This window comes from Euprymna scolopes, chromosome 35 (assembly GCF_053919585.1).
Source record: "Euprymna scolopes isolate OS-2025 chromosome 35, ASM5391958v1, whole genome shotgun sequence".
In the NCBI taxonomy this organism is placed as follows: Eukaryota; Metazoa; Mollusca; class Cephalopoda; order Sepiida; family Sepiolidae; genus Euprymna; species Euprymna scolopes.
Genome location: NC_136516.1, coordinates 24881480 through 24907450, shown reverse-complemented (window position 1 = coordinate 24907450; position 25971 = coordinate 24881480). Strand labels below are relative to the sequence as shown.

At 34.5% G+C, this 25971-nt stretch overlaps 1 protein-coding gene across 1 annotated transcript in view; it reads right to left on the bottom strand.

Annotated features, from left to right (window-relative positions):
• The window catches only part of LOC145259597 (uncharacterized), a 258287-nt gene that overhangs the window by 163307 nt on the left and 69009 nt on the right, over positions 1 to 25971 (bottom strand). Inside the window, exons 2-5 of the mRNA XM_080117250.1 lie at positions 12704 to 12762; positions 10280 to 10498; positions 7080 to 7142; positions 5444 to 5482 (exon numbers count right to left, since the gene is read on the bottom strand). Coding sequence (XP_079973376.1) covers positions 5444 to 5482; positions 7080 to 7142; positions 10280 to 10498; positions 12704 to 12755 — 373 coding nt within the window. The 5' untranslated portion in view covers positions 12756 to 12762. The remainder of the gene's footprint in view (positions 1 to 5443; positions 5483 to 7079; positions 7143 to 10279; positions 10499 to 12703; positions 12763 to 25971) is intronic.

Genomic DNA, 25971 nt, shown 5'->3' with positions numbered 1-25971 from the left:
CAATGGAGGGGAAACCCTCTATACTGGGACAATTATTATTTTTGGTAACCAGAGTGCCCCCTTTTTGCCTACTTTTAGGGGAGCTGGTTTTTACCTCACATTAAAAACGGCCTTGTGCCTAATTTGCTCAGTGGGGGAGCAAATAAATACCATCTGTTCTTCAGATGCTGCACTTCATTTTCTTGTTCTCTTTCGTTAGAGGAGAAATCCTTCACGACTGAGACAATTTTTATTTTTGTACCTTTTCTCCACGTTAAAAAACGACCCTGGTGTCTAACTCTGTCCCGTGGGGAGGCATAGTAAATAGGTACAAACAGATAAAATCATCCAAGCAAGAAGACCAGATGTCGTAATAATTAACAAGAAAGAAAAGTCCTGTCAAATCATAGACCACAGGATGAATATCAAAGAAAGGGAAAAACTAAGCAAATACACAGTGTTAGCCAGAGAAGTGAAAGGAATATGGATGATGAAGAAAATCAGGATAATACCTATAATAGTAGGAACACTGGGAAAAAAGAATGGGAGAAATTGGAATCAGAGGAATGATTGGAAACATACAATGGATAACAATAATGAAAACAGCTGAAATATTAAGAAAAATCCTTGAATGCAGAGACTGTTACGCATGAGTCACAGGAGTATGTATGTATGGAGTATTGCTGCCACATCTGGGCTGGTGCATCTGCTACTAGTCTCTCGCTCCTTGACAAGGTTCAAAAGAGAGTCGCAAACCTGATAGGCCCTGAACTGGCATCTAAGCTTCTGCCTCTGTCCCATCGACGAAATGTTGCATCCCTCTGCCTTTTCTACAAGTATTTTAGTGGTGAATGCTCTGACGAACTGCAATCACTTGTGCCCCCACGACGTGTGCACCCTCGACAAACCCGACAGGCTGCTAAATCCCACCCCCACACTGTAGAGATCCCTAGATGTAAAAGATCTTTTTACTCCAATAGTTTCTTCCCCAGAACCGCTAGACTCTGGAATTCCATTCCAGGTCCCTGCTTCCCCAACAGTACTGACGTGCAGAAGTTCAAGTGTAACGTGAACCGACACCTTGCTGCCCAAATCCCTACATAGTACCCCAGTAGTTGTTGCCCCTGATAGTAGCCCCCTACACCAAAGTGGCAATTTGCCTTGTTTGGGGTGAAAATGTAATAAAAAAAAAAATAAAAAAAAAAAAGGAGTGGGCCATACAAACTGCTGCAAAGACAAAACATGAAGAAAAGTTACATTGAACCAAGAACATTAAACCTGCATAGCTATAAGTTCTATATCCCCTCCACAATCCTCTTCCATTCCCCATCACCGCCATACCCCAAAGAGTGATACGAAATAGCTGAGAAAGGTCAAGGAGGATGAAAAGAACAAGTGCAAAGAGAACTAGGACCTTGCGGAGGATTATTGCCACTCTAGTTCCTGTGGAGACCAATGGTTGCTGCCAGCGAGAAACCAATGGTGGGTGGCTGTTGCGATGATGCAAATTCATTTACAAATGTTATCGAAAGAGGTGGAGAGTACTGGAAATCTGAGGAGACTTGTTGTCATTCAGCTTCAATCGAATGCCACACGTTGTTTTCAAGGAGAGATCTTTGATGATCTGTGTGAAAGCTCTATGTGAGACAATAATAATGATAATAATAATATTAACAATAATGATAATAATGAACACAATTAGAACGAACCACATCAAAGCAAGGATCGACTAGACACAAGAAAACAGTAAATGCACACTCTGCGAACAAAGAGACGAAACAATAAACCACACAATAAGTGAATGCAGCAAACTATCCCAAAAAGAATATAAAATAGACACAATCAAGTGGGGAAGGCAGTACATTAGCAATTATGCAAACAATTGCATATTGAACATACAGACAAATGGTACAAACATGAACCGGCAGCAGTACTGGAAAATGAAAGTCACAAGATCCTATATGACATCGAAAGAACCCTGGATAAATCAATCCAAGCAAGAAGACTGGATGTCATAATAGTTAATAAGAAGGAAAAGTCCTGCTAGATTGTAGATTTTGCCGTTCCAGCAGACCACACAGTGAAGATCAAGGAGATTGAAAAGTGGAGCAAATACACAAAACTGGCTAGAGAGCTCAAAGGGATCGGAAAATGAAGAAAGTCAAGATAACACCACTAAAATAGGAGCACTAGGAACAATACTGAAAATCTTTGAAAACAGAATGGGAAAGATTGGAATCAGAGGGATGACAGAGAAGATACAACGAAATTCCATGACTGTACTGATTTGCAAAAGTTTAAACGTAACGTAAATCAACATCTTGTTAATTTTCTCTTGGCATGATCACAATTAGTAGCCCCTTATGCTCAAGAATGGAGAGATTGGAATCAGAAGGATGACAGATATGGCTTGCTACGAGTGAGGGTGAGTAAAAAACAAAAAAAACACTCAGCAATGAGGATGGTAGTCACATTCTGATTTGTGTGAAAATGGCCAACAAAGCTGATCCTGGCCTTGAACTGCCTTTCACAGTGTGGGCAGATTGTTCCATTTCCATTTCCATTTCCAAAAAGCAAGCATCTCAGAGGGAATGCCAACGTCTAATAGTTTGAGGGAAAAAACTATTAGAGTAAAAGGCTTTCTGGCATCTAGGAATCTCTACTGTGTAGGGTGGGATTTTGTTGCTTGTTGAATTTGTCGGGGAGGGGGGGATTTACGGCAAGAGGGTACAAGTGCTTGAAATTCCAGAGCACATTCCATTTGGAGGGTTGGCATATGAGCATTCTTTTTTCCTTCTTTTTTTCCTTTCTCTGAGGTCAGCACACCGATTGGCCTTGAAATTGGTTTTGTCTTTGGCGATAGATTGCCTCCATGTTTGCCTGTCCTTGGCCTTGGTCTTCCATATGTATGTATGCCACACTTCTACAGGTTTAGTCTCAGAAGATCTTCATATCGTTTCTTCTTGCCTCCTTGAGTGTACTTTCTTTCTTTTAGCTGGCCATAGAAGAGTTATTTCGGCAGCCAAGAATCTGACATCCTGACAACATGGCCCGACCACCTCAGTTGGTTCCTAATGGCTTCCATGCTGGTGGTGTTGGCTTCCTGGGGGACAATAAGGTTGGTGCAATAATCCCCCTGTCTTGAAACATCTGGGTTTGAAGACTACGATAGGCAGCTCCGGCACAGTTTAAATGGTATTGGACTGCATTTTGAATGTATATGTTTGATGACAAGTGGCTTCCCATGTATGTGAAGTGGTCCAGATTTTCCAGGGTTTTGTAGCCATTAGTGAGGGAAGGAACTGCAGCGTCGGCCCTGTCCCCGGGCTTTGGATGGTACATGATAGACAGTATATTAATTTAAAGTGTATAGTAAACGAAATTGACCATTAAAATGTAGTAATCTTTCTTAAATAAGAGAAAAATACAAAATTTGTCATCGGACGTCAAACAAACATGATATAACTGCAGGTGTGCCTTAGAGGTCGATCCTTGGATCCTGACAATTCTTCTTATTCATAAATGGCCCCCATTTATAAAATTGTCTCTGAGATGGTTGTATTTGTTGATGACACCACGCTCTAGAACAGACATGAAGGGAAAGCGATTGAACACACATCTAAAAGAAATGGTTGAAATATTAGAGGAAGACCTCAGAATGGGGGTATAAATGGATGGTAACATTCAATACAAGACTTTTATTTAATAATTACAACCACTGAGAGCCATGGTTGAAAGTTCCTCGGGAACATGAGCTTGAACAGAAACATTAAGGGCATTGCCAAGATTGTTGCGAAGGTGGTCGGCTCTCTCTAATATGCTAGAGGGTTACTTATGCCTGAGAGTATTTTGTACCTCTACAACACCACTATCCCCCCATGTATAGAATATTGTTGCCACATTTGGTCTGGTGCATCTGCTACTAACCTTTCTCATGCATAGACACGGTTCAAAGAAGAATCGCCAAACTCCACCCCTTGTCCAATTGATGAAATGTTGCTTGCCTCTGCCTATTTTACAGGTATTTTAATGGAATGTGCTCTGACGAACTTCAAGCACCTGCACCCTCTCAGCATAAATACTCCTCCGACAAACTCAACAAGCAGCAAAATCCCACCCCTACACAGTAGAGATTCCTAGATGCCAGAAAGCCTTTTACTCTAATAGTTTCTACCCTCGAACTATTAGACTTTGGAATTCCCTCCGAGATGCTTGCTTCCCTGGCTGTAATGACATGCAGAAGTTCAAGTGTAACGTTAACAGAAATCTTGCTGCTCAACTCCCTTTTAAATTGTGTCCCAAATAGTAGCTCCCCACATCCAAGCTGCACTGTGCCTTGTTTGGGGTGAAATAGCAATAAAAAGAAAATCTATATACAAGGTTGAACGATAAAATTGTCGCCCTAAAGAAAACAACACAACAGTTATTTTCGACCTTGTATTGAAAAAATTAATTCAGATAACTTGATTACGTAGTAGAGCTGACGTCTAATCAATGTAATCAGCTTCAGCCACAATCACTGCCTACATACAGGCCTGGAACTGGAAGCATGCCTTTTCCACAAGCACCAGTGGGAACCTGGCAAATACTCGGCGAATACTCAGAGATCAGGTTGGCTTTGGTGTTGTGGGAGGTCATGTTGGTGATGTTCTCGATGTATGACCAAACGAAATAGTTCAGTGGGTCCAGGTCGGGGGAAGAGAAGGGACAATAAGAGAAGTAGCACTCCTTCCGAAGCCAAGTCTGGGTATCCTTGAACTTGTGGACTTAGGCCGAGTCCTGTTGCCACACCCAGGGTCTGCCAGCGGCCACCTAATTGCATCAGGGGATCATCACACTCTTCAGCACATCCAGGTACACTTTGATGTTGATTTTTAAGCCACTTTCAAAGATGTGAGGTGGCATGATGTAGCCCTTACTTGAAACCACACTAAAGACCATAATAATGGGCGGAAAACTTCGTTGAGCTGTGCCCTCAAGCGTTAGAACCATCTGGATTTGCATTTTGAAGGTGCTGGCAATGGTCCTATTGTAATAACTTAGATTGGTAGACAGCATGATTTGTACAGTGATGCATCTCTCATCTCGCTCGTTGAATATTGCTCTTCGAATTTGTACACAACTGGCCAACTACTAGATGGTCTGCAACAAATAAAAGAAAACTGGTTTCATATTGTCTTTTCTATGGCGACAATTTTGTTGTTCTACGCTGTAGAAGTAATAGCACAGTTTTGGCTTTGGACAGATGGATAATAAATCTCAATAAGTAATCGATAGTATGTTACACAGGATATCAAAAAACTGAAACAGAGGATAACAAACCCGACAAACAGCAAAATCCCACCCCTACACAGCAAAGATCCTCATAGAAATTCAGTCTCATAGAACGACACACTCGTCAAGTTTGCTGCCCTAAAACTAAAGCAACACATATTCGCAAATAAAAACATGAAAATATACGTACGACTTTCCGGACAAGTATAAACAGTCGTTGTCATCATTGCTGTAAAATAAAGAGTTAAGAAATATAATTATGATCGATAAGAAGTGTAAATAATATCACTTTTTAACTGCAAGTTTTATAAAAAAACAATCTCTTTTACCAGTCATGTAAAGAATTTTTTTCTCTGAGAATTCCAATCTAGTTCAGCGATTTCATATCTAATCTTGCTTAATTGTTTAGTTGTTATATATGAGACTCTCTTCAATAAGTTTCCAGACTTTTTTCATATGGACACATTTATTTATAGTACACACATGAAACTCTAGTTCCCTTCGAAGTAATCTCCTCCAGCTGCAATGCACTTGTTGTACCATTCCAACAACCTCTGGAAGGCCCCATAGAAGTCCTCTTGTGTCAGTGTATCAATAAACCTCGTTACAACTTTTTTTCATCTCTTAATTGTTTCATAACGACAGCCTCTAAAATTTCCCTTGAGCTTAGGGAATAACAAAAAGTCACAGGGAGCTATAGAACTATAGAAAATGTGAGGAACTGTTTTGATGCCTATTTTGTTCAAATAGTTTATCACAAGAATGGAGTTGTGGATTGGTGCATTCGTGCAAATCTGCATTTTCAGTTCTTCATGAATAATTGTGCAGACAGTTTCCACACTGACATCAAACTGTGCACTTATTGTCTCTATAGACACATGATTGTGCTTATCCACGAAATTCTTTAATTGGCCAATCAACTCTGGTGTTCTGACTCCCTTACTCTTATCATCTCTCACAGACTTCCTGCCTTCCTTGAATCTCTGATGTCACTCAAAGACTGATGCTCAATTCATGCAAGATGGTCCAAAAGCAGTCTGAAGCATTCCATGCGTTTCTCTGGCATCTTTACTAAGTTTAAAACATAATTTTATTGCATATCGTTACTCTAAAGTGTCATCACGTCCAGATTGCATTTTTAAAATTCACTAGCTGTCATAATCAGGCTTTAGTAGAGTGTATTCCAATTCCTGTTGTAACTGCTCATTTGAACCTGAAATTATAAAAATTGGTCAGCCATCTCATAGAATGTATAGCAATAACATAGTGAATTTTCAAGCGTCTGTGACAATTTTAAATTTCTGTAGAAAAAAAAAAAAACGTCCGGAAACTTATTGAAGGCACATAGTATGACTACAGTAAAACAGGTAATGATTGTGCAAGTAAAATCTTTTTTTAATTTTTTTTTTATTTAATTATTTGGACTATAATTCTTATCTTCTAGTTGTTGTTTTTCTACGTTTCGACCAATTTTTCATCTGGCCTTCGTCAGGTTAATCGCAACGGGATAGGAATGTCGAATCCTCCAACTACATCCACAGCAATTACTGCTTTCATTAGTTGTTGTTATCTGACGACGGTTTGGTCAATTAATCCTCTGACCGACTTTGGGTGGGATTGAAACTGCTACCTCCATACAATACTCGAGGTATTGTCCAAATAATTAAATAAAAAAAAAGAAATTTACTCATCACAAAAAAAAAAAAAAAAAAAAAAATCACCAAAATAATTCCAAAAATTAATTCAATAAGTAAAATCTTGACTGACTTCATATATAATAATGAAAATAAACAAAATAAAACAGGAAATATGACTTGTAAATTCACCTTCAGTGGTAATTTTCGTCGTCAAAGACCCTTCGGTTGTAAGTTCTTGTGTAGTCACGGTCGCTATAAAATTAAGAATAAAGAAATATAATTATTAAATGTATCGATATCTTTTCCTACGCACAAACTATTTTTTGGCAGGAAGCCATCTTAATAATCAACAGCAAATGCAACTAACCAATGAAGCATTGGACTTTTTTTAATCGAATTATACTTAGGTAAAATATATTCTATCTAGAAACAGACTTGAAAAGGAATAAAAATGGATATAGCCCTTTCTTATTTTTATTCTCTACAGCAAATCCTATATATATAAAGAATTAAATAGATATTAATTGGATATTTTTCGATGAAAGATATTATGAATATAAAATAATGAATTAACAACAAATATTTTGCGAATATTTTCTATTATTTACGTATAACCAATCTTTTATAAGCAGAACTATCTATATATACGACTACGTAGCAGATATATACATATATATATATATACACACACACACACATATATATATGCATATATATATATATACATATAGATTTGCATATATATACATACATATATATATGTATGTATACATATATATACATATATATACATATATACATAATTATATATGCATATATATACATAATTATATATACATATATACATACATATATATATATCAATACATACATATATATATATATACATATGATGATTGCAACGTATTGTCAGACGAGTGCCACTCCCTCGACATTTAAAATCCATGAGCCCAAATGCCTGAGGGAGTATCTATACAAAGAGGATGTTACAGAGTCTTAGCTTTGTACGACAGCTAAGTCTCTGTCTCAGTTCAAAATGTTGAGATCCAGAAACAAGCAAAGCAAGAGCAAGATAGCCAGCAACAAATTAAACTATATACATATACATACATATATATATATATATATATATATATATATATATATATGATTTTCAGAATGTGAGAGATTGTATATAATAAATTCCACAGCCAAACAACGTCGCAACCCACAAGATCCATGACAGTCAAAGAACCGGAAGTCCAAGACTAGAGTTTCGCCCTCATTTGGGCTCGTCAGTTAGACACATCCGAACTCAGGATTCGAAACCCGAGCCTCTTGCATGCAAGGCAAGCACTCTACCAACTGAGCAAACGCCCTGCACACAAGAATTTCAATTAACCAACACAGATCAAGCAAACCGCGCCGAAATCCGACTGTGAAATGAACCTACTACGTCTTGGACTTCCGGTTCTTTGACTGTCATGGCTCTTGTGGGTTGCGACGTTGTTTGGCTGTGGAATTTATTATATATATATATATATATATATATATGTATATATATATATATATATATATATGTTTTTATTACCGCTTTATCTGGTTGGTTACACATGTTTCGGCTATCGAATCGTATCAACAATCCAGTAACTTCATCAGACTTTACAGAAATAGGTTTTCTGTCAAGTCTGATCAAGATACTGGATCGTTGATATGATTCGATAGTCAAAACACGTGTAACTAAGCAGATAATATGGTTAAAGATAGATTTTTGCTATGCAATATTATTGAGCACTTCCTTCTGGTTTCTACTAATTACCATTTTTGCTATATATATATATATATATATATATATATATATATATATATATATATACACACACACACACACACACGAGGTGCATTTTTTTTATTATTAGATTAGATCATACATCCATAAAATAGAAATAGATTTGCAAAGAAATAATAATGTATATAGTCCTTTCTTATTTTTATTATCTAATGCGAATCTTATATATTCAGGATTTAAATAAAATCTCTCTTCTCTGTTCCGGGCAAGGAGCACGACAAAATAGATTTTTCGATTATAAATATCATGAATAAGAAACAATAAATTAATAACTATTATATATTTTGCGAATATTTTCTATTCTTCACGTATACCAACCTTTTGTATAAACTATCCATGCATGGAAGCATAACGTATATAAATAAATAATAGGTAGATGTTGTAGAGGGCGGAACAATAAAAGTGTCGCCCTAAAGTAAACAACTCTACAACATTATTTTAAAACTTTTATTGAAAAAAATTAATTCAGATAACTTGATTACGTAGTAGAGCTGGCGTCTAATCAATGTAATCAGTTTCACTGCCTACATACAGGCCTGGAACTGGAAGCATGCCTTTTCCACAATCACCAGTGGGAACCTGGCAAATACTCGGCGAATACTCAGAGATCAGATTGGCTTTGGTGTTGTGGGAGGTCATGTTGCTGATGTTCTCGATGTATGACCAAACGAAATAGTTCAGTGTAGCTACCTTCAGCCTCAGGCACCTTCAGCCTCAATCAATGCCTCAATATGGTTTCTGAACTGGGAGCATGTCTTTTCCACAAGCACCAGCGAATACTCGACTGATAGCGATCAGGCTGACTTTGGGGTTGTTGGTGATTTTCTCAACGTATGACCAAATGAAGTAGCCAGCGGGTTCAGGTCGGGGGAGGAGGAGGGCCAGTGAGAGAACGGTACAAAGTTGTAGCACTCCTTATGGGCAGGTGTCAAGTCCTGTTGCCACACCCAGGGTTTGCCAGGGGACCACCACACTCTTCAGCACAGCTAGGTACACTTTAGTGTTGACTTTCAAGCTGACATGAGGTGGCATGATGTGGTCTTACTTGAAACCTAACCAAAGACCATAACTGTGATAGGAAACTTTGTTTTCATCGCTCTGGGCACGTCCCTATTATTTGAGGCAATCCAGCGATACATATTGAGGGTTTTGGCAATGGTCCTGTTGTCATAACTTAGATAGGTAGATAGCATGAGTTGTACAGTGGCGCATCTCCGACCCCGTTCGTTGGACATTATGTCACTTTCAGACATGATAGAAGGCTCTTATGCCTCTTGAGATTTGTATACAACTGACCAACTAGTAGATGGTCTTCAAAAAAAAAAAAAAAAAAAGAGAAAGCAACAAGGTTTCATCAAACAAAAATGGAATCATGTCGTCTTTGATAGGGCGAAAATTCCAATCTATTTCAACGATTTCATATCTAATCCTGCTCAGTATTTAATTGCTCATTTGTTATGTAACTTGTAGTAAAACAGATATTGATTACACAAGCAGGGATAAAAGTTATCAGAATTTATACATTATAGTAAAGATAAAAAAATACAATAAGAGATATTACGTGTAAATTGGCTTTCAGTGGTGACTTGTGAGGTGGTCTCTATGATTGTAGTGGCCGCCAGTGAAGACATTGCTATTTCTATTGTGGAAGTTTCAGTGGAAGATTCTGGATCAAGTCCCGATGCGCTCACGTCGGTATTGCTCGGGTCAGCGCCATTGCTTGTTGGTGATATTGTTGTAATTGGATCCGTTGCCACGGCTTCTTTTACTGGTTTAGATGCTAAATTAACGATAAAAATATAAATGAGAATCTAATATAATTATGTATATTATACATAATATAAATAAAAATATAAATGAGAATCTAATATAATTATGTATATTATACATAATATAAATAATAATATAAATGAGAATCTAATATAATTATGTATATTATATATAATATAAATAATAATATGTATATTATATATAATATAAATAATAATATGTATATTATATATAATATAAATAATAATATAAATGAGAATCTAATATAATTTTGTATATTATATATAATATAAATAATAATATGTATATTATATATAATATAAATAATAATATGTATATTATATATAATATAAATAATAATATAAATGAGAATCTAATATAATTATGTGTATTATATATAATATAAATAATATGTATATTATATATAATATAAATAATAATATGTATATTATATATAATATAAATAATAATATAAATGAGAATCTAATATAATTATGTATATTATATATAATATAAATAATAATATGCATATTATATATAATATAAATAATAATATGTATATTATATATAATATAAATAATAATATAAATGAGAATCTAATATAATTATGTATATTATATATAATATAAATAATAATATGTATATTATATATATTATATAAATAATAATATGTATATTATATATAATATAAATAATAATATAAATGAGAATCTAATATAATTATGTATATTATATATAATATAAATAATAATATGTATATTATATATAATATAAATAATAATATGTATATTATATATAATATAAATAATAATACAAATGAGAATCTAATATAATTATGTATATTATATATATAATATAAATAATAATATGTATATTATACATAATATAAATAATAATATAAATGAGAATCTAATATAATTATGTATATTATATATATAATATAAATAATAATATGTATATTATACATAATATAAATAATAATATGTATATTATATATAATATAAATAATAATATAAATGAGAAACTAATATAATTATGTATATTATATATATAATATAAATAATAATATGTATATTATATATAATATAAATGATAATATAAATGAGAATCTAATATAATTATGTATATTATATATATAATATAAATAATAATATGTATATTATACATGATATAAATGATAATATAAATGAGAATCTAATATAATTATGTATATTATACATAATATAAATGATAATATAAATGAGAATCTAATATAATTATGTATATTATATATAATATAAATAATAATATAAATGAGAATCTAATATAATTATGTATATTATATATATATAATATAAATAATAATATGTATATTATATATAATATAAATAATAATATGTGTATTATATATAATATAAATAATAATATGTATATTATATATAATATAAATAATAATATGCATATTATATATAATATAAATAATAATATAAATGAGAATCTAATATACATCTGAAAAACTTATATTTACATGTATTTGAACAATTGTGACTGCTTCAAGTTATAACAGAACTGGCAACTCTATTTTTTGAGATGAGGATTGATAATTTGTATTGTTTAGGTTATTCGGACTACTATTCTCATCATAATTTTTTTTTAATTGGAATTTGTATATTTATTTTTTTGCAGACTGTTATCCTCATCTTCATAGTTATTGTTGTTGTTGTTGTTGTTTTCACCACCTTTCGACTAACTCTCCCCCAGGTCTTCTTCAGATGATTAATAGTAACGGGATAGGAATGCTGAGTCTCTTAACTGTATCCCCAATAATTACTGCCTTCCATAATTATTGTGGTCTCATCACGTTTTTCGCCAACTAATTCTCTGCCCGACATTAGGTAGGATTGAAACCACTATTTTCAGACAATGCTCACCTGCATGCATAGAGATTCAATATCTCTATCCACTGTGCCACGGGCCCCGAACGGCGATCAAGGTTATATATTTTGGTCTTATAAATTCAATTTTTTTTATTTGTCTATCCTCGGGTCCATACTGAATGCTGAGTCTCTTAACTGTATCCCCAATAATTTGCCTTCCAGTCATGGCATTTTTTTTTCTCTCCTCAAAATTTGAAAAGGTCTGGAACGAATTTGACATAAAATATATTTAAAAAAAAAAAACCCGGACAACTGCGAGCAAATAGAGATAGTTAAGAAATAAAATAGTTGCTACTTACGGGCCTCCATAAGGAGGATGAAGAGTGTGCAAATAATGACTTTAGTAAACATCTTGCAGCTGAAAGAATAGAATATGCATATTAGAATAATGTCAAAAGGTTTAACAATGAAACAGCAAGCAGTGTAACAAAAGAATAGTGTTAGATGATGGATATTTTCAACTATAGGAGGAGCACTTTGCTAAATTTATCTAATAATTTGTCCAGATTTCGTGTATATTATTATAAAGTCGTGATTTGAAATGAAAAGCAAAAGTATTTTGCTGCCATCAGTTAGAATCGAAACCGAAATTGTAGCATTCAAAGCTGGTGACATTACAACTGTACCTACATAACACGCATATAAACCGATTAAAAATTAAACATTAAAAATAAACTAAGATAAATGTACAAAATCTTTAACGATTGTTTTCAATTTTTATTACCCAGTTTTAACTCCTTAAAACAATTTAACTGGCTAAAGACCCATAAAAGAACAGCCTCTAAAAAATCCAATCATTTGAGTCTCCTAACACCTTTTAGTTTAGAGATAGAGTTTGAAATATGGAAACAGACAGACAGACATATAGTTGTTTATATATTAGATTTCTGTTTTTTTTTTAGATTAAGTTTGATAATATGTATTATTTTGATTCTTTGGACTACTGTTCTCTTTTATTTTTTACATGGGGATCACCATTTATCAAGGCCCGTAAGCCACTCGGGAATAAGGGTTATTTTGTGTACAATAATCAATGGGATAATATCGTAGTAATAGTTGGTATTGGAGATTTGATAAAGCGTCTTACTTAAGGGGACGATTAATCAGGAATTTGTTTATGTTGGACTTGAAGACGTCCAAGTTGTAGTCATGAGGGAAACAGGTAAACGGAAGAGAGTTCCACAGGCGTGCACTTCTCAGAAAAAGGCTATGTTCATGGAATCTACGTTTTGATTTAGGCACAGGTAAAGAGTGGGGGAAATTACAGAAGGATTGACGAGGGGAGACCAGATATCGGAGCTCGGACAAGCATTTGCCATGGAAATAACGAAAAGACAGGCTCGCAACGTCTCTTTATCGCACAGCGTTTCAGTCGATGTAACCTCCGACAAGATACACCTGAAAAAGGTCGAAGGTTACATCGACCGACACTTTGTGAAAATAACACTCCAAATGAGAACAGTAATCCAAAGAATTCAAACATTTATTTTTACCTTACTCGCCTCCTCCTATCACCCCCCCCTCTTTCTACTCCGCCCATCTCATTTCTCTTTCTGGTCACACACACACACACACACACACACACACACACACACACACACACACACACACACACATGCAATTTATAAGAGAACTAGCAGGCCGCCCGTCATTGCCCGGGCTAAAAATATGCATTAATATTATATTTTAATTCACACAAAAACTGAGACCTGTGCATACGAGTATTATGGTTTTTTTTCTAAACAATCTACTTCTTGTAAGTAAAAAAAAAAAAAAAATAATAATCGATTTGTGATCAAAACCAAAAACTAAAGACAGTGATTCAAGAACGATAACTAACTATTAGGCCAGCGTGACACGATCTTAAAACAATGTTTAAACCTATTTATTCTTAACTAGCGGGGGTACCCGGCGTTGCCCGAGTGTTTGTTTCCGGGCCTGGGGGGGGAGTTAAAAAAAATGTTATGGTAAGTAAGTAGGAAGGATCAAACCCGGAGTCATGAGTAAAAGTAGGAAAATAAAGTGTGAAAAAAAAAAACAAAAAACATCTGCAACGTTAACAGTTCGGCCACCAAGAAAAGTCCATTCCAGTTGTTTAGGAAAAAAAAAAAAAAAAAAAAAAAACGACTACGGTAGGTCGGCGCGAACGTGAAAATATAAGGTGAATTGTGCAGCACGCTAACCACTACGCCACAGAGCACTGCAGCTTAGTTTAGTGATTTTAAATAACTTCACATGAAAGAACTACGAAGCCAAACCGGTGTTCTCTTCTCAACTGTTCCTTGTGAACGATCCCCAAACGGTGTTAAGTGGTGGCAGGGGGAGGAGGAATTTATTAAAGAGAAAATATTTTATCACTTCCATTGATCTTAACCGATTTTGGCCGTGACTTCTCAGCAGAAAAAGTATAAAAATCTAAGATTATCGAGGAATTTGAGAAATAATAAGCCTATAACACACCTCAGATATTGTTCTGCCGTTTGTGCATATTATATTTGCATGAAATATCTTGATTTTTAATCCTATTAAGGTCAAAATCCGACGGGAAAAAATGAGTTCATTTTATTTATATAGAAGAAGAAGAGAAGAGAAGAGACAAGTAATCTGTCAGTAGATCGATACACGTATTGCGCATTTGTGAAACAGTTGACAAGCAGATAAAAATTCGACGATTGCCACGTACCAATTATTTCATTTTAATTTCTTAGCAGCCTTTTTGTCAGGATAAAAAGCAGTTAAAAATTTTTTTCACATGTTTGAATACTCTATATATCAAATGTCAAATCTGTAGATGCAAAATTCGTTAAGTATATAGGTTGAGAAGTGTCCTCACACACACAAACACACATATTCTCCGTTTTATATATAGATTAATTTACTGCTAAATAAAAAAACAGAGTTACGCCCCTTTGGTTTGTACATGTCTGGAAAACCGTCGCACAACGTTTCGGTCGATATAACCTTCAATCTTTTTCAGTTGTATAATGTAGAATTCGGTAATGTTTCTGTCGAACTCGGGAATCTGCACGGAATTTTGCAAGGACCCGTAGAGCAGTAAATAAAGTACTTGGTAAAATTCAGTTGTAAGTTACACTCTTCTGGAGGTTGAAGGTTCAATCCTTTGTCCGGGCGACACTCAAAATACAATTGCGAATTACTGATTACTTCTACCCTGTCATGGTTGACGGAACGAAAGCAATGGAAGATGTAACCCACGACCTTCTCCAGGTGTACCTTGTCGAACTCAGTAATATTTCCGTCGAACTCGGGAATCTGCATCAAATTTTGAACAAAACCCTTTATTTAATCCAGGGGGTAGTCATGATAGTGTAGAAGTCTTAAGTCACTCGCAATTTAATTCTTCGTGTCGCCTGTACTGAAGATTAAACCTTCAACTTTCAAAAGAGTATCACTTACAAATGAATTTTACCAAGTACTTTATCTGTTATGCCACGGGTCTTTGCGGAGAATTATGGTATAAATTTTGGGAGCTTTGAAGCTGCCATTGTCTTAGATATACAAATAAATTTATAAGATAAGAAGCGAGATTTCCCCCTCCCTCTAAAACAAGAATCAAATTGTCAGCAAGGACCTGTGGCGTAACGGATAACGTAGATGGTAAAATTCAGCTACAAGTGACAATCTGCTGGAGGTTGAAGCATTTTATTCGTTACGCCACGGGTCCTTGCGGCCGAAACGCTGTGAGAATAGGACTCGGAATGAGAACAATAATCCAAATAATATTTAAAATATTTTCATTTTTTTATTAAACTACATGTATCCGCTGTTGTCCGGTATTAAACGTAACATTAAATTCCTATAAGAAAAATGAAGCAAAAACAAAAAAAAAAAAAAGAAAGAAACTGTGGCGTATTATGTTTTCTTTTCTAAATAATTGACTTCTTGTACATAAAAAATATATATACTTGAGCTAAAATCGAAAACAAAACCTAAAAAAAAAACACGTACGATAACCATTAGACCAGCTTAACACGAACTTTAAAAATTGTTTTCAAGCCTCATGAAACATTTGACAAACATAAAAATCTGACGACCCCAAGTACTAATCTTTTTCAATTTTGACACCTTAGCCTCCCGTTTGTCCGGATGAAAGCCGATTAAAAGTTTTCCATATATCTGAATACACTATATACCGAATTTCAAGTCTGTAGATCAAAAGTTCGTTGAGTATATGGGTTGAGAAGTGTCCTCTCACACACGCGCTCTCACTTTGGGAAATATTTAGATTAAGTCGTGGTTCATATTTCTGTTACACAATACCCATTAAAATTAATATTACATTTTTTGAAGTTGAAGAAGCGAATGGCGGTGCTTCAAGTATAACTGAGTCTTACTCACGACTTTGCAAATAAAATGAGACGTCGACTGGTGTTTTGGTGTGTATCAAATCGAATTATGTGTTTTTGGTATGCACTAAATCGGATTATGTGTCTTCGTCACGCATTGTTCAATTTGACGACGATTTTAGGACAGTGGTTGATTCATACGAAACGTTGTAAATGTCGCGAAACAGAAAATAATATACGTCGTAACGATTTTACAGATATTTAAAATATTATCTTTTGAAAATACTATATATATATATATATAAAGTATTGGAAGTTAAAACCTCTAAAACCTAAAAGAATAACAACAAAAAAATGTATTTCGCTGGAATTTTGTCATTAATCTCCCATATGGCTGAATCGTTTTATTTGTTCTTGAAAGGATCATCAGTTGTTTACCATTAAACATTGTTTCAGCGATATATATATATATATATATATATATATATATATATATATATATATATATATATATATATATATACATACTAGCATGGAGATCCAATGTTACCCGGGATTGAATGATGATCAACTAATATTTCACTCGCCCATGTTTTTATTGTCATCGAAACCCGTAAAATCGTTCCTTTTGAAATCAAATCGATTGATTGCCTGCTCTAGTTCGGGACCTATCACGGTGCACTGGGAGGAAGTTTCACATACCTACCCGCAGTGACTTGATCCATAATAAGGACCTACTGTTCATTTTATCATATTTTACGACCGAACAATATATGTATGTGTGTGTGTATATATATATATATATATATATATATATATATATATATATATATATATATATAATGAATAAATGACAAAAGTCTATATTTCAAATTTCATGATATTGACCATGTTACAATTTATTCCTTTAATTCAGTTGACATTTACAATTCTTGACAGGATCTGTTTCGTAGCACAGAATCATTCACTTAATTATTATATCAATTATGGTCAACATTATAAAATTTGAAATATAGACATTTGTCATTTATTCATTATATGCTCTGTAATTACATTGAGCTTCTTAAATAAGGATTGGTATGTATAAAAAGAGAAATATAAGTGAATAAAGAATATTTCCACAGAAATATACATATATATATATATATATATATATATATATATATATATATATATATATATATATATGCAAGCAAACAGTTAATAAAACATGTTAAAAAACACTTTGAAAAAGAGTTAAAACATATTTTATCTGAAAAGGAAATACTAGATAAGTGGGTAGTCCTTAATCCGTGGAGTTTCGAAGAAATACTTTCCTTCTCATTAGAAGGTAGGAATTAGCAAAATGCGGTATCGGATTTTGCATGCAAAAGTATTTGATGAAACAATAAGTAAGTCAAAGGTCTTACTTGATAACATTGATAACAAAAAAAGTGAAGGAGAGGGAATATGGTGAAGAAAAATGTGATTACACGTGAATGGATAGTCTGGTGAAGGGTAAAATATCCAATAACGGTAAAATCCAAAAATATAACTTCAAGAAAGTTAAATGAATTTCCATTTGCACAAGTAAAATCCAAGGAAATCCCGTAATATATATATATATATATATATATATATATATATATATATATATATATATATATATATATATATATATATATATATAGGTATTCAAGTGTGATGACTAATGAATTTAACGAGGTTATTATGTGCTCAATAAAAGAAAAGTAAGATATATTTTTATTAATATATACAAATTTATAAGGTCGCGACACTGGACAGACATGCTAATGTTTCGGACAAATGGCTGTTTAAAACCAGAAGTCCTCGCCAAGCAACTTAATAAATTGTTGTTTTCCACAGAAGAAGTCAGTCCCTTTCAAGTTGCCTGACGAGGACGTGGTATTAACCTACTATATGTCCGAAACATTAACATGTCCAGTGTCGCGACTTTGTAAATTTGTTTATATATATACATATATATATATATATATATATATATATATATATATATATATATATATATATATATATATTAAGAGGTATATGTGGTAAAAAACATATATATGCCCAAGGATGTTTATTTACTTCCCCTCGCAAGGTTAAAATACAAAGTCAGATCAGGTTTTGCAAAGCTAACGTACTAGATGAAGTGCATTCTGGCCTACAAAAATGCTTGGGCAATCCCATCGGCGTCACCCGGTTTGAACGCTCCAGGAAATGAATAATAAGCTAACACTTTTTTCTAAAGAGAAAATAAAACCTTGGAAGGTGGACCTGTTAGACCTGAACAGCAGCATACCCCAGCACGACAGCAGTAAAAAGGGAGGTGACGGTCGCTCAGTTGTTAACGACACGGGCTGACAACCTGGGTATGCCAAGTTCGAATCCCTGTCGTTCTGCAGCAACATTTTCACTTCGGGACGTTGGCAACCTTCGCGTTGTCCCTTAACGTAAGTACTCGATATCCTTCTAGAAAGAGTTCTTAACAGAAAGATATCGGGGAAATGAACGGCAACAAAATCATCATGAATGATGGTCCTCCTCCTCTTCCCCCTCCTCAACAACAACAACAACAACAGCAGCAACAACAACAACGTAGTAATATTTAATGCTAGTAAGACTAAGCTGTTCTCCTTTAAAAAATACAAGATGCCTTCCCAACCACCGATATCCATGACAAATAATATCCTACCCGAGAATTCTTCCTTCGAACTCCTCGGCCTAACGTTCACGGGCAAGATGAACTGGAACAAATACATTGAGGACATTGCGAAGGCTGCTGCAAAGAAAGTGGGTTCCCTCTATCCAGCTAGATGACCACTGACACCTGAGAGTATCCTGTACCTCTACCAGGCCACCATCCGCCCACGCCACATCTAGTCTGGTGCATCTACCGCGAGCCTTTCCCTCTTAGATAGGCTCCAAATAAGTTTTTCAATCTAATATATCCCACTTAGACAACTAAGCTCCAACCCCTGTCCCATCACCGCAATGTTGCATCGCCGTGCATATTTTACCAATATTTTAATAGAATATACTCTGATGAACTCGTTGCACTTGTGCCCCCTCGACGTACCTATCCCCGACAAACCAGCTTAGCAACAATATCTCACCCTTTTTCTGTTGAGGTCCCTAAATACCGGAAAACTTTCTATTTTAGTAGGTTTTTCCTTCGAACAGCTAGATTTTGGAATTCCCTTCCTGCTACCTGCTTCCCTGACTGTACTGATATGCAGAAGTTTAAATGTAACGTAAACCAACATCTTGTTAATCTTTCCTAGGTATGCCCTAAATCGTAGTTGCTCCTTACGTCCAAGTTGCGGTATGTTTTATTCGGAGTGAACGATTGAACGTGAGAAAAAAAACTAAAAAAAAACAAAAAAACAACCGTGACGAACTGATTATCGAAGACGTATCCTTGACTGGTATGAACGACCCCAGCATGCTAAAGAGGCGTTGTATTGGAAGAGAAGTGTGTGGCTATGTCAGTTTGCTTTTACACGTCATCTGAAAAGATTTCCCAAAAGGGGAGTCATCAAAACCGGCCGCACGATCATCCATATCCTATGTTAAGCACGAAGTCAAAAACAACAACGACGTTTCTGTCAAGGTATTCTATTACTTGTAACGGTTGGACAGAAATGTTTATAATAAGAAAAGAAATTGGGTCGCTTACGAACTGGAAAAATATATCTTGACTAACAGGCCGCCCGGCATTGCCCGGTCGTAAAATACGCATAAATATATTTTAATCCAAGCATATTTCTGATTTATTATAAACAGAAATACCATAAGTATTATACGTTAAATTCATTAAAAAAAAATAATGAAGTAAAAAAAAAACAAAAAAAAAACAAAACAAAAAACGGAAAGAAACTGAGTAATGCGCATGCGAGCAGCATCTTTTTTTTCTAAACCATTCACTTCTTGCAAGTAAAAAAAAGAAAAAATACTCGAGCTGAGATCGAAACCAAAACCTAAAGACAGTGATTCGAGTACGATAACCATCCGACCAGCGTGACGCAATCTTTAAAAGGTGTTTTCAAACTACTAATTCTTAGCATAAGTAATGTGAACTATTCACGCATGCGCATTCGTGAAACAGCAAATAGATAAAAGTTCAATGACTTTTATGTACCGATTTTTTAATTTTTACTTCTTCAGCAGCTATTTTTCTGAATGTAAACGTATTCAAAATTTTCTACGTGTCTGAAGATTCTATATATTAAATTTCAATTTATTGAGATTGTCGGACTGACTTCCTCATCTTGGTTGTTATAATCACAACGTTTCGGCCGTTTTGCGCTCCGTGACATATGGCCGGGTGGTCCTAGACGTTGCATCAAAGTTTACATTTACCCAAAGGTGCTGAGTTCAATCCTGAACGAAGGCAGTGAAAAGTAACATTCAAAACAGAGAATCAGCAACTATGTCCCAGAGCCTAGCTGGAGTCCGAACACGGTACCCCCGTAATAATAATAAAGGGTTGGGTTCGAGACTCCTAACAAACGGTTCCCAGTTCGATACAACAAAACCTGATGAAGGCCGGAGGACAAAACGGCCGAAACGTTGTGACTATAACAACCAAGATGAGGAAGTCAGTTCGACAATCTCAATAAATGAAAACACCTCATCTCAAAAATACAGACAATTACTATTAAATTTCAAGTCTGCAGATCAAAAATTCGTTGAGTATATAGGTTGAGAGGTGTCCTCACACACATTCTCACTTTTATAGATTTATAGATAGATTAAACCTATATTATACATAAAGCACTTTTGGTATGTCGATTTTTACGTCCCTTAAGAACCGCACGAAGAAATAACACGAAAGATGTGAACAGTAGTCCGAAGAATCCAAATAATATTAGTTAGACGCCAAATTGAGTTTTAACGCTAGGGAAAATTCAGCTTCTAATGTCAATTATTAAAACCTTTATGTAACGTTGCCATTACGCTGGAATCGTGTTTGTTACAGTTCAAACCTCTCTCTAACCCCTACGCCGTCTGGTACTGTCGCAAAGGAACAAACAACCAAAACTAAATAAATTCGACTCAGCTTTTTTTTTCTTCTGTTTTAGTAAGAGGCATTTAATACAATTACTTTCCAAACACCGCCTGCAGCTTTTTTTTTTTCGAACTGTTCATTTCGTCTGCCATGAGATTAACAAAACCTCGCCGTTTCAACACCAGTTTAAAAGTTTCTCGTCACCGCTACGGAACTACAAGTCCATCTGGCTCGAATTTTTTTTTTCTTTTTCTGCTCCGACTTAACGCTGATATTAGTCAGTTATTTCTCACCTTCGACTTTTCACGTTCATCTTCTCCGGTAAGGACTTTTTTTTTTCTTTGTCCAACCACGTAGTGTACTTCTTTTTTCGTTTTTTATATATACTATAGTCTCCTTTCAATGATATTATCAGGGGTATATATGAATAATAATAATAATAATAATAATAATAATAATAATAATAATAATAATAATAATAATAATAATAATAATAATAAAAAATAAAAACTAACCTAATATAGCACCTAAAATATTAACAAAAATATGAGAAAACGTATTTAAGCACTCAACATTTGTTTGATAAAAGCTCGGCCATTGGCTGGCGAAAACAGGAGCGAGAATAAGACAGAATCCGGTTGATTATCGAGCAAACGTAATATATATATATATATATATATATATATATATATATATATATATATATATATATTGCTAGTATATATTACTTCATTTACTCACATAAAATTAATATACGAAAGTATAGATTTATGCGTAAACTTAAAGTGTTTACTTCAAAACTGCTCAATACGTAGGTAGAGCTAGTTAGTAATTTATAAACGTCATACGTATTTTATAAATTACTGTATATATATATATATATATATATATATATATATATATATATATATATATATGTATTGCCCGGTTGTTTGGAGGTATGTGGGTAAAGGGAGGGAGAGTAAAGTAAAGAATAAGCGAAGAAAAAACCCCGTTTAAATATCAAAATAAAAATAAAAACGATGTTAATATTCAATGGTAGCGGGTGTAGGAGAAATTTATTAGAGAGAAAAGATTTTACAACTTCCATTCATTTTAACCGATTTTGCCCGTGAACTCTCACCAGAAAAAATATAGGAATCCATTATTATCGAGGAAGTGTAGAGGTAATAGGCCTATAACACACCTGAGATAATGTGCTCCAGTTTGTGCATATTGCATTTGCATAAAATGTCTTAATTTAAATCCTATTAAGGTCAAAATAAGTGGGGAAAAATGAGTTCATTTTATATATATAGGGATTATATTGGACACCGAAAGGGGGGGCTTGATTTCTGAAATATTTGACTGAAGTAAAATGAAACACACACATACACACACACACGCACACACACACACACACATATATATATATATGTGTACTAGCATTTCAGCCAGGCGTTGCCCGGGTGTTTGGAGGTGTATATTCAGCAAAAAAAATAGCGGTAAATTTTTTAAACTTTGACCACTATTATGACCCCTTACCATTCATTGTTTTGGGCTCAAATCAAGTTATTAAGTTAGATCCATGACCAAAACACCTATATCTAAAATTTCAAGTGTTTAGACATATAATTGGTGGAGGAGTTTGGTAGAGTTCTCAAAAGTCAAATCGTTGAACTTTGACCCCTTAACAGCCTACTTTCTGGCCGAAACCCGATGACAAAGATTTTCCCAAATCTCAGTACTGTCTATATCAAATTTCGAGTCTGTAGACTAAAAATTGACAGAGTTATTGCGTAGGGAAATGTACACACAGACAGACACGTTCACTTTATATATATATATATATATATATATATATATATATATATATATATATATATATATATGTTGTCTGTTTAGCCGCATTGATGAGCTGCGAAACAGTACTGTATGCGGATGACTACAGCCGCATTGATGAGCTGCGAAACAGTACTTCATCCGCATACAGTACTGTTTCGCAGCTCATCAATGCGGCTAAACAGACAATTACCTCTAGCCAGGATCGAAACCCGATATATATATATATATATATATATATATATATATATATATATATATATATATATATATATATTGGGTTGTTTCGTTCTCTCCCAGTTTTATTACACAATAACTTTAAAAAAGCCGGTACTGACCTGGCTCTGGTATTCGCACTCTCTGGCATGATCTTGTTGATTCACCGGAAGCGAAACGTTTATTTGCCTCTTTTGGTGACGTAGGGTGTATTCAATATCGTATGAAGTCTCCTAATTCGTGAAGGAATGTTGACAGGACCGACCAGGTAGGTCTATTATTCGATGCCTCTGTTCAGTCTCGAAAGGCAAATGTCACCGATTTAGTACCGACCAGGTTCAGTATCTTTTATAAAAAAGTTGTATTCCTCTTTGTCTGTCTTTTCACAATATGTACAAAAATTGCTCTATTTAGAAATATTATTTAAAGTTGATTTATTTAATTTATTTTTAATTTAATTTATATTTAATTTATTTTCAATTACTAATAGCTGACAACATGTGCTTTTAAAACCGGAAGTAAGTTTATTTATTTAAGCTATGTAAGTTATTTCCCCCTTTAAGCTGTAAGAGTTACTTCGCGTTTGATTTTCATAAATCAAGATTGATGTTTTTTTATATGCTTTCAGATATCCAACATGTGTTCACTTTTCGTAACAAGTTCGGATATTCGGTGTATCTTGTTTGTTTGTTTGTTTTCGTTTTACGGCATATCAGCCTTTTTCAGGTTATTTAATGCCGAATCCAGTGATTTTGAAGAACAATTTTTTAATAGAATATACTTGTTTTTTTTTTAAAGTCAGTTTCTATTTAACCCATACTTGGGACCCTAACAGGTACTACCACTCCGGATCAGAGTGGACCTGGGAGCAATGGTAATTAAAGGGTGGCTCCACACTCCCCAAAGCCCGAAAGCTGGGGCCTCACCATCGGATATAGTTTAAGGTCATATCCAGGACCCTTATCTAGTGACTTTGCAGAACATGATTGAGTTTTGTAACGCGGCAAAGAAAACATAATAATAACACCAATATTTAGGGCATTTCTTTTTGCCCAGGAAGTCATTATCTTCAGCCAGCCTGATCCGAAAGGATAGAAGTTTTGTTTTGTGATGCAATAAAACGTATATAAACGTATATGTGTGTCTGCACTGTAGCAAGAGTTGCGCAACATATCTTTCCTGCAGTGCCATATTCAAGATCTGGCAACATACCTCTCTTGAGGTGTCACATCGCCACGTGTTTTTATGCGTTTCATACGAATTATCCTGACTGATGATGAAACACGAAGTCTTGTTGCTGCTGCATCTTCCCCAAGTCTCTCACTCTTAGATAGGTTCCACAAAAAAGAGTTTCTAATCTATTAGCCCCGCACTGTCTACAAGCTCCAACTTCTGTCCCATCGCTGCAATGTTTCATTCATGTACCTGTTTTACAAGTACTTTAATGAAACGTGATCTCAAAAACACGTAACACTCGTGCCCCTTCGACTAAAATACCCCTAGCAAGCAGCAAAATCACACCCCTTTACTGTATATGTTCCTTGATGTCGAAAAACTTTGCAATCTAAGCGTTCTTTCCCTCGAACTGCTGCACATTGGAATCTCATCTTTGTTTCCCGCTCGACTAACTGCATTAACATGCAGAAATTTAAATGTAATGTTAACAAAAATCTCAATGCTCAATTTACTGTTTCTCTAGACATGGTCCTAAGTAGTAGCCACTTAGGTTCAAGTGGCAATATGCCTTATTTGAGATGACAAAGAGTTTTAAAAAAAAGATTTGCGCAACACACCTGTCCTGGTATATCGTATTCAAGGGTTGGTAGCCCACCCATCTTCACGTTTCATATCGTCTTGTGTTTTTACGTTTTTTTTTATACAAATTATCTCGATTTATGACCTTTAATCGATGACATCAATTTCAAGAATGCAAGAAAAACGGAGCTAATAGAATGACGCGGAAAAAAATGGGTGCACTCTAGTCTTGTCATGAGGTGGCCATCACTCTATAACACCCTCACACACACACACACACATACACACACACACACACACACACACACACACACACACACACACACACATATATATATATGCATAGATATATACATTTCATGAAGTAAAGTGGACGTGTTTCGTCTATTAATTCTATTTTTGATCCTTTCAAATTTTCAATAACGGTTTTCATTTCTGGCAGGAAACTGGCTTA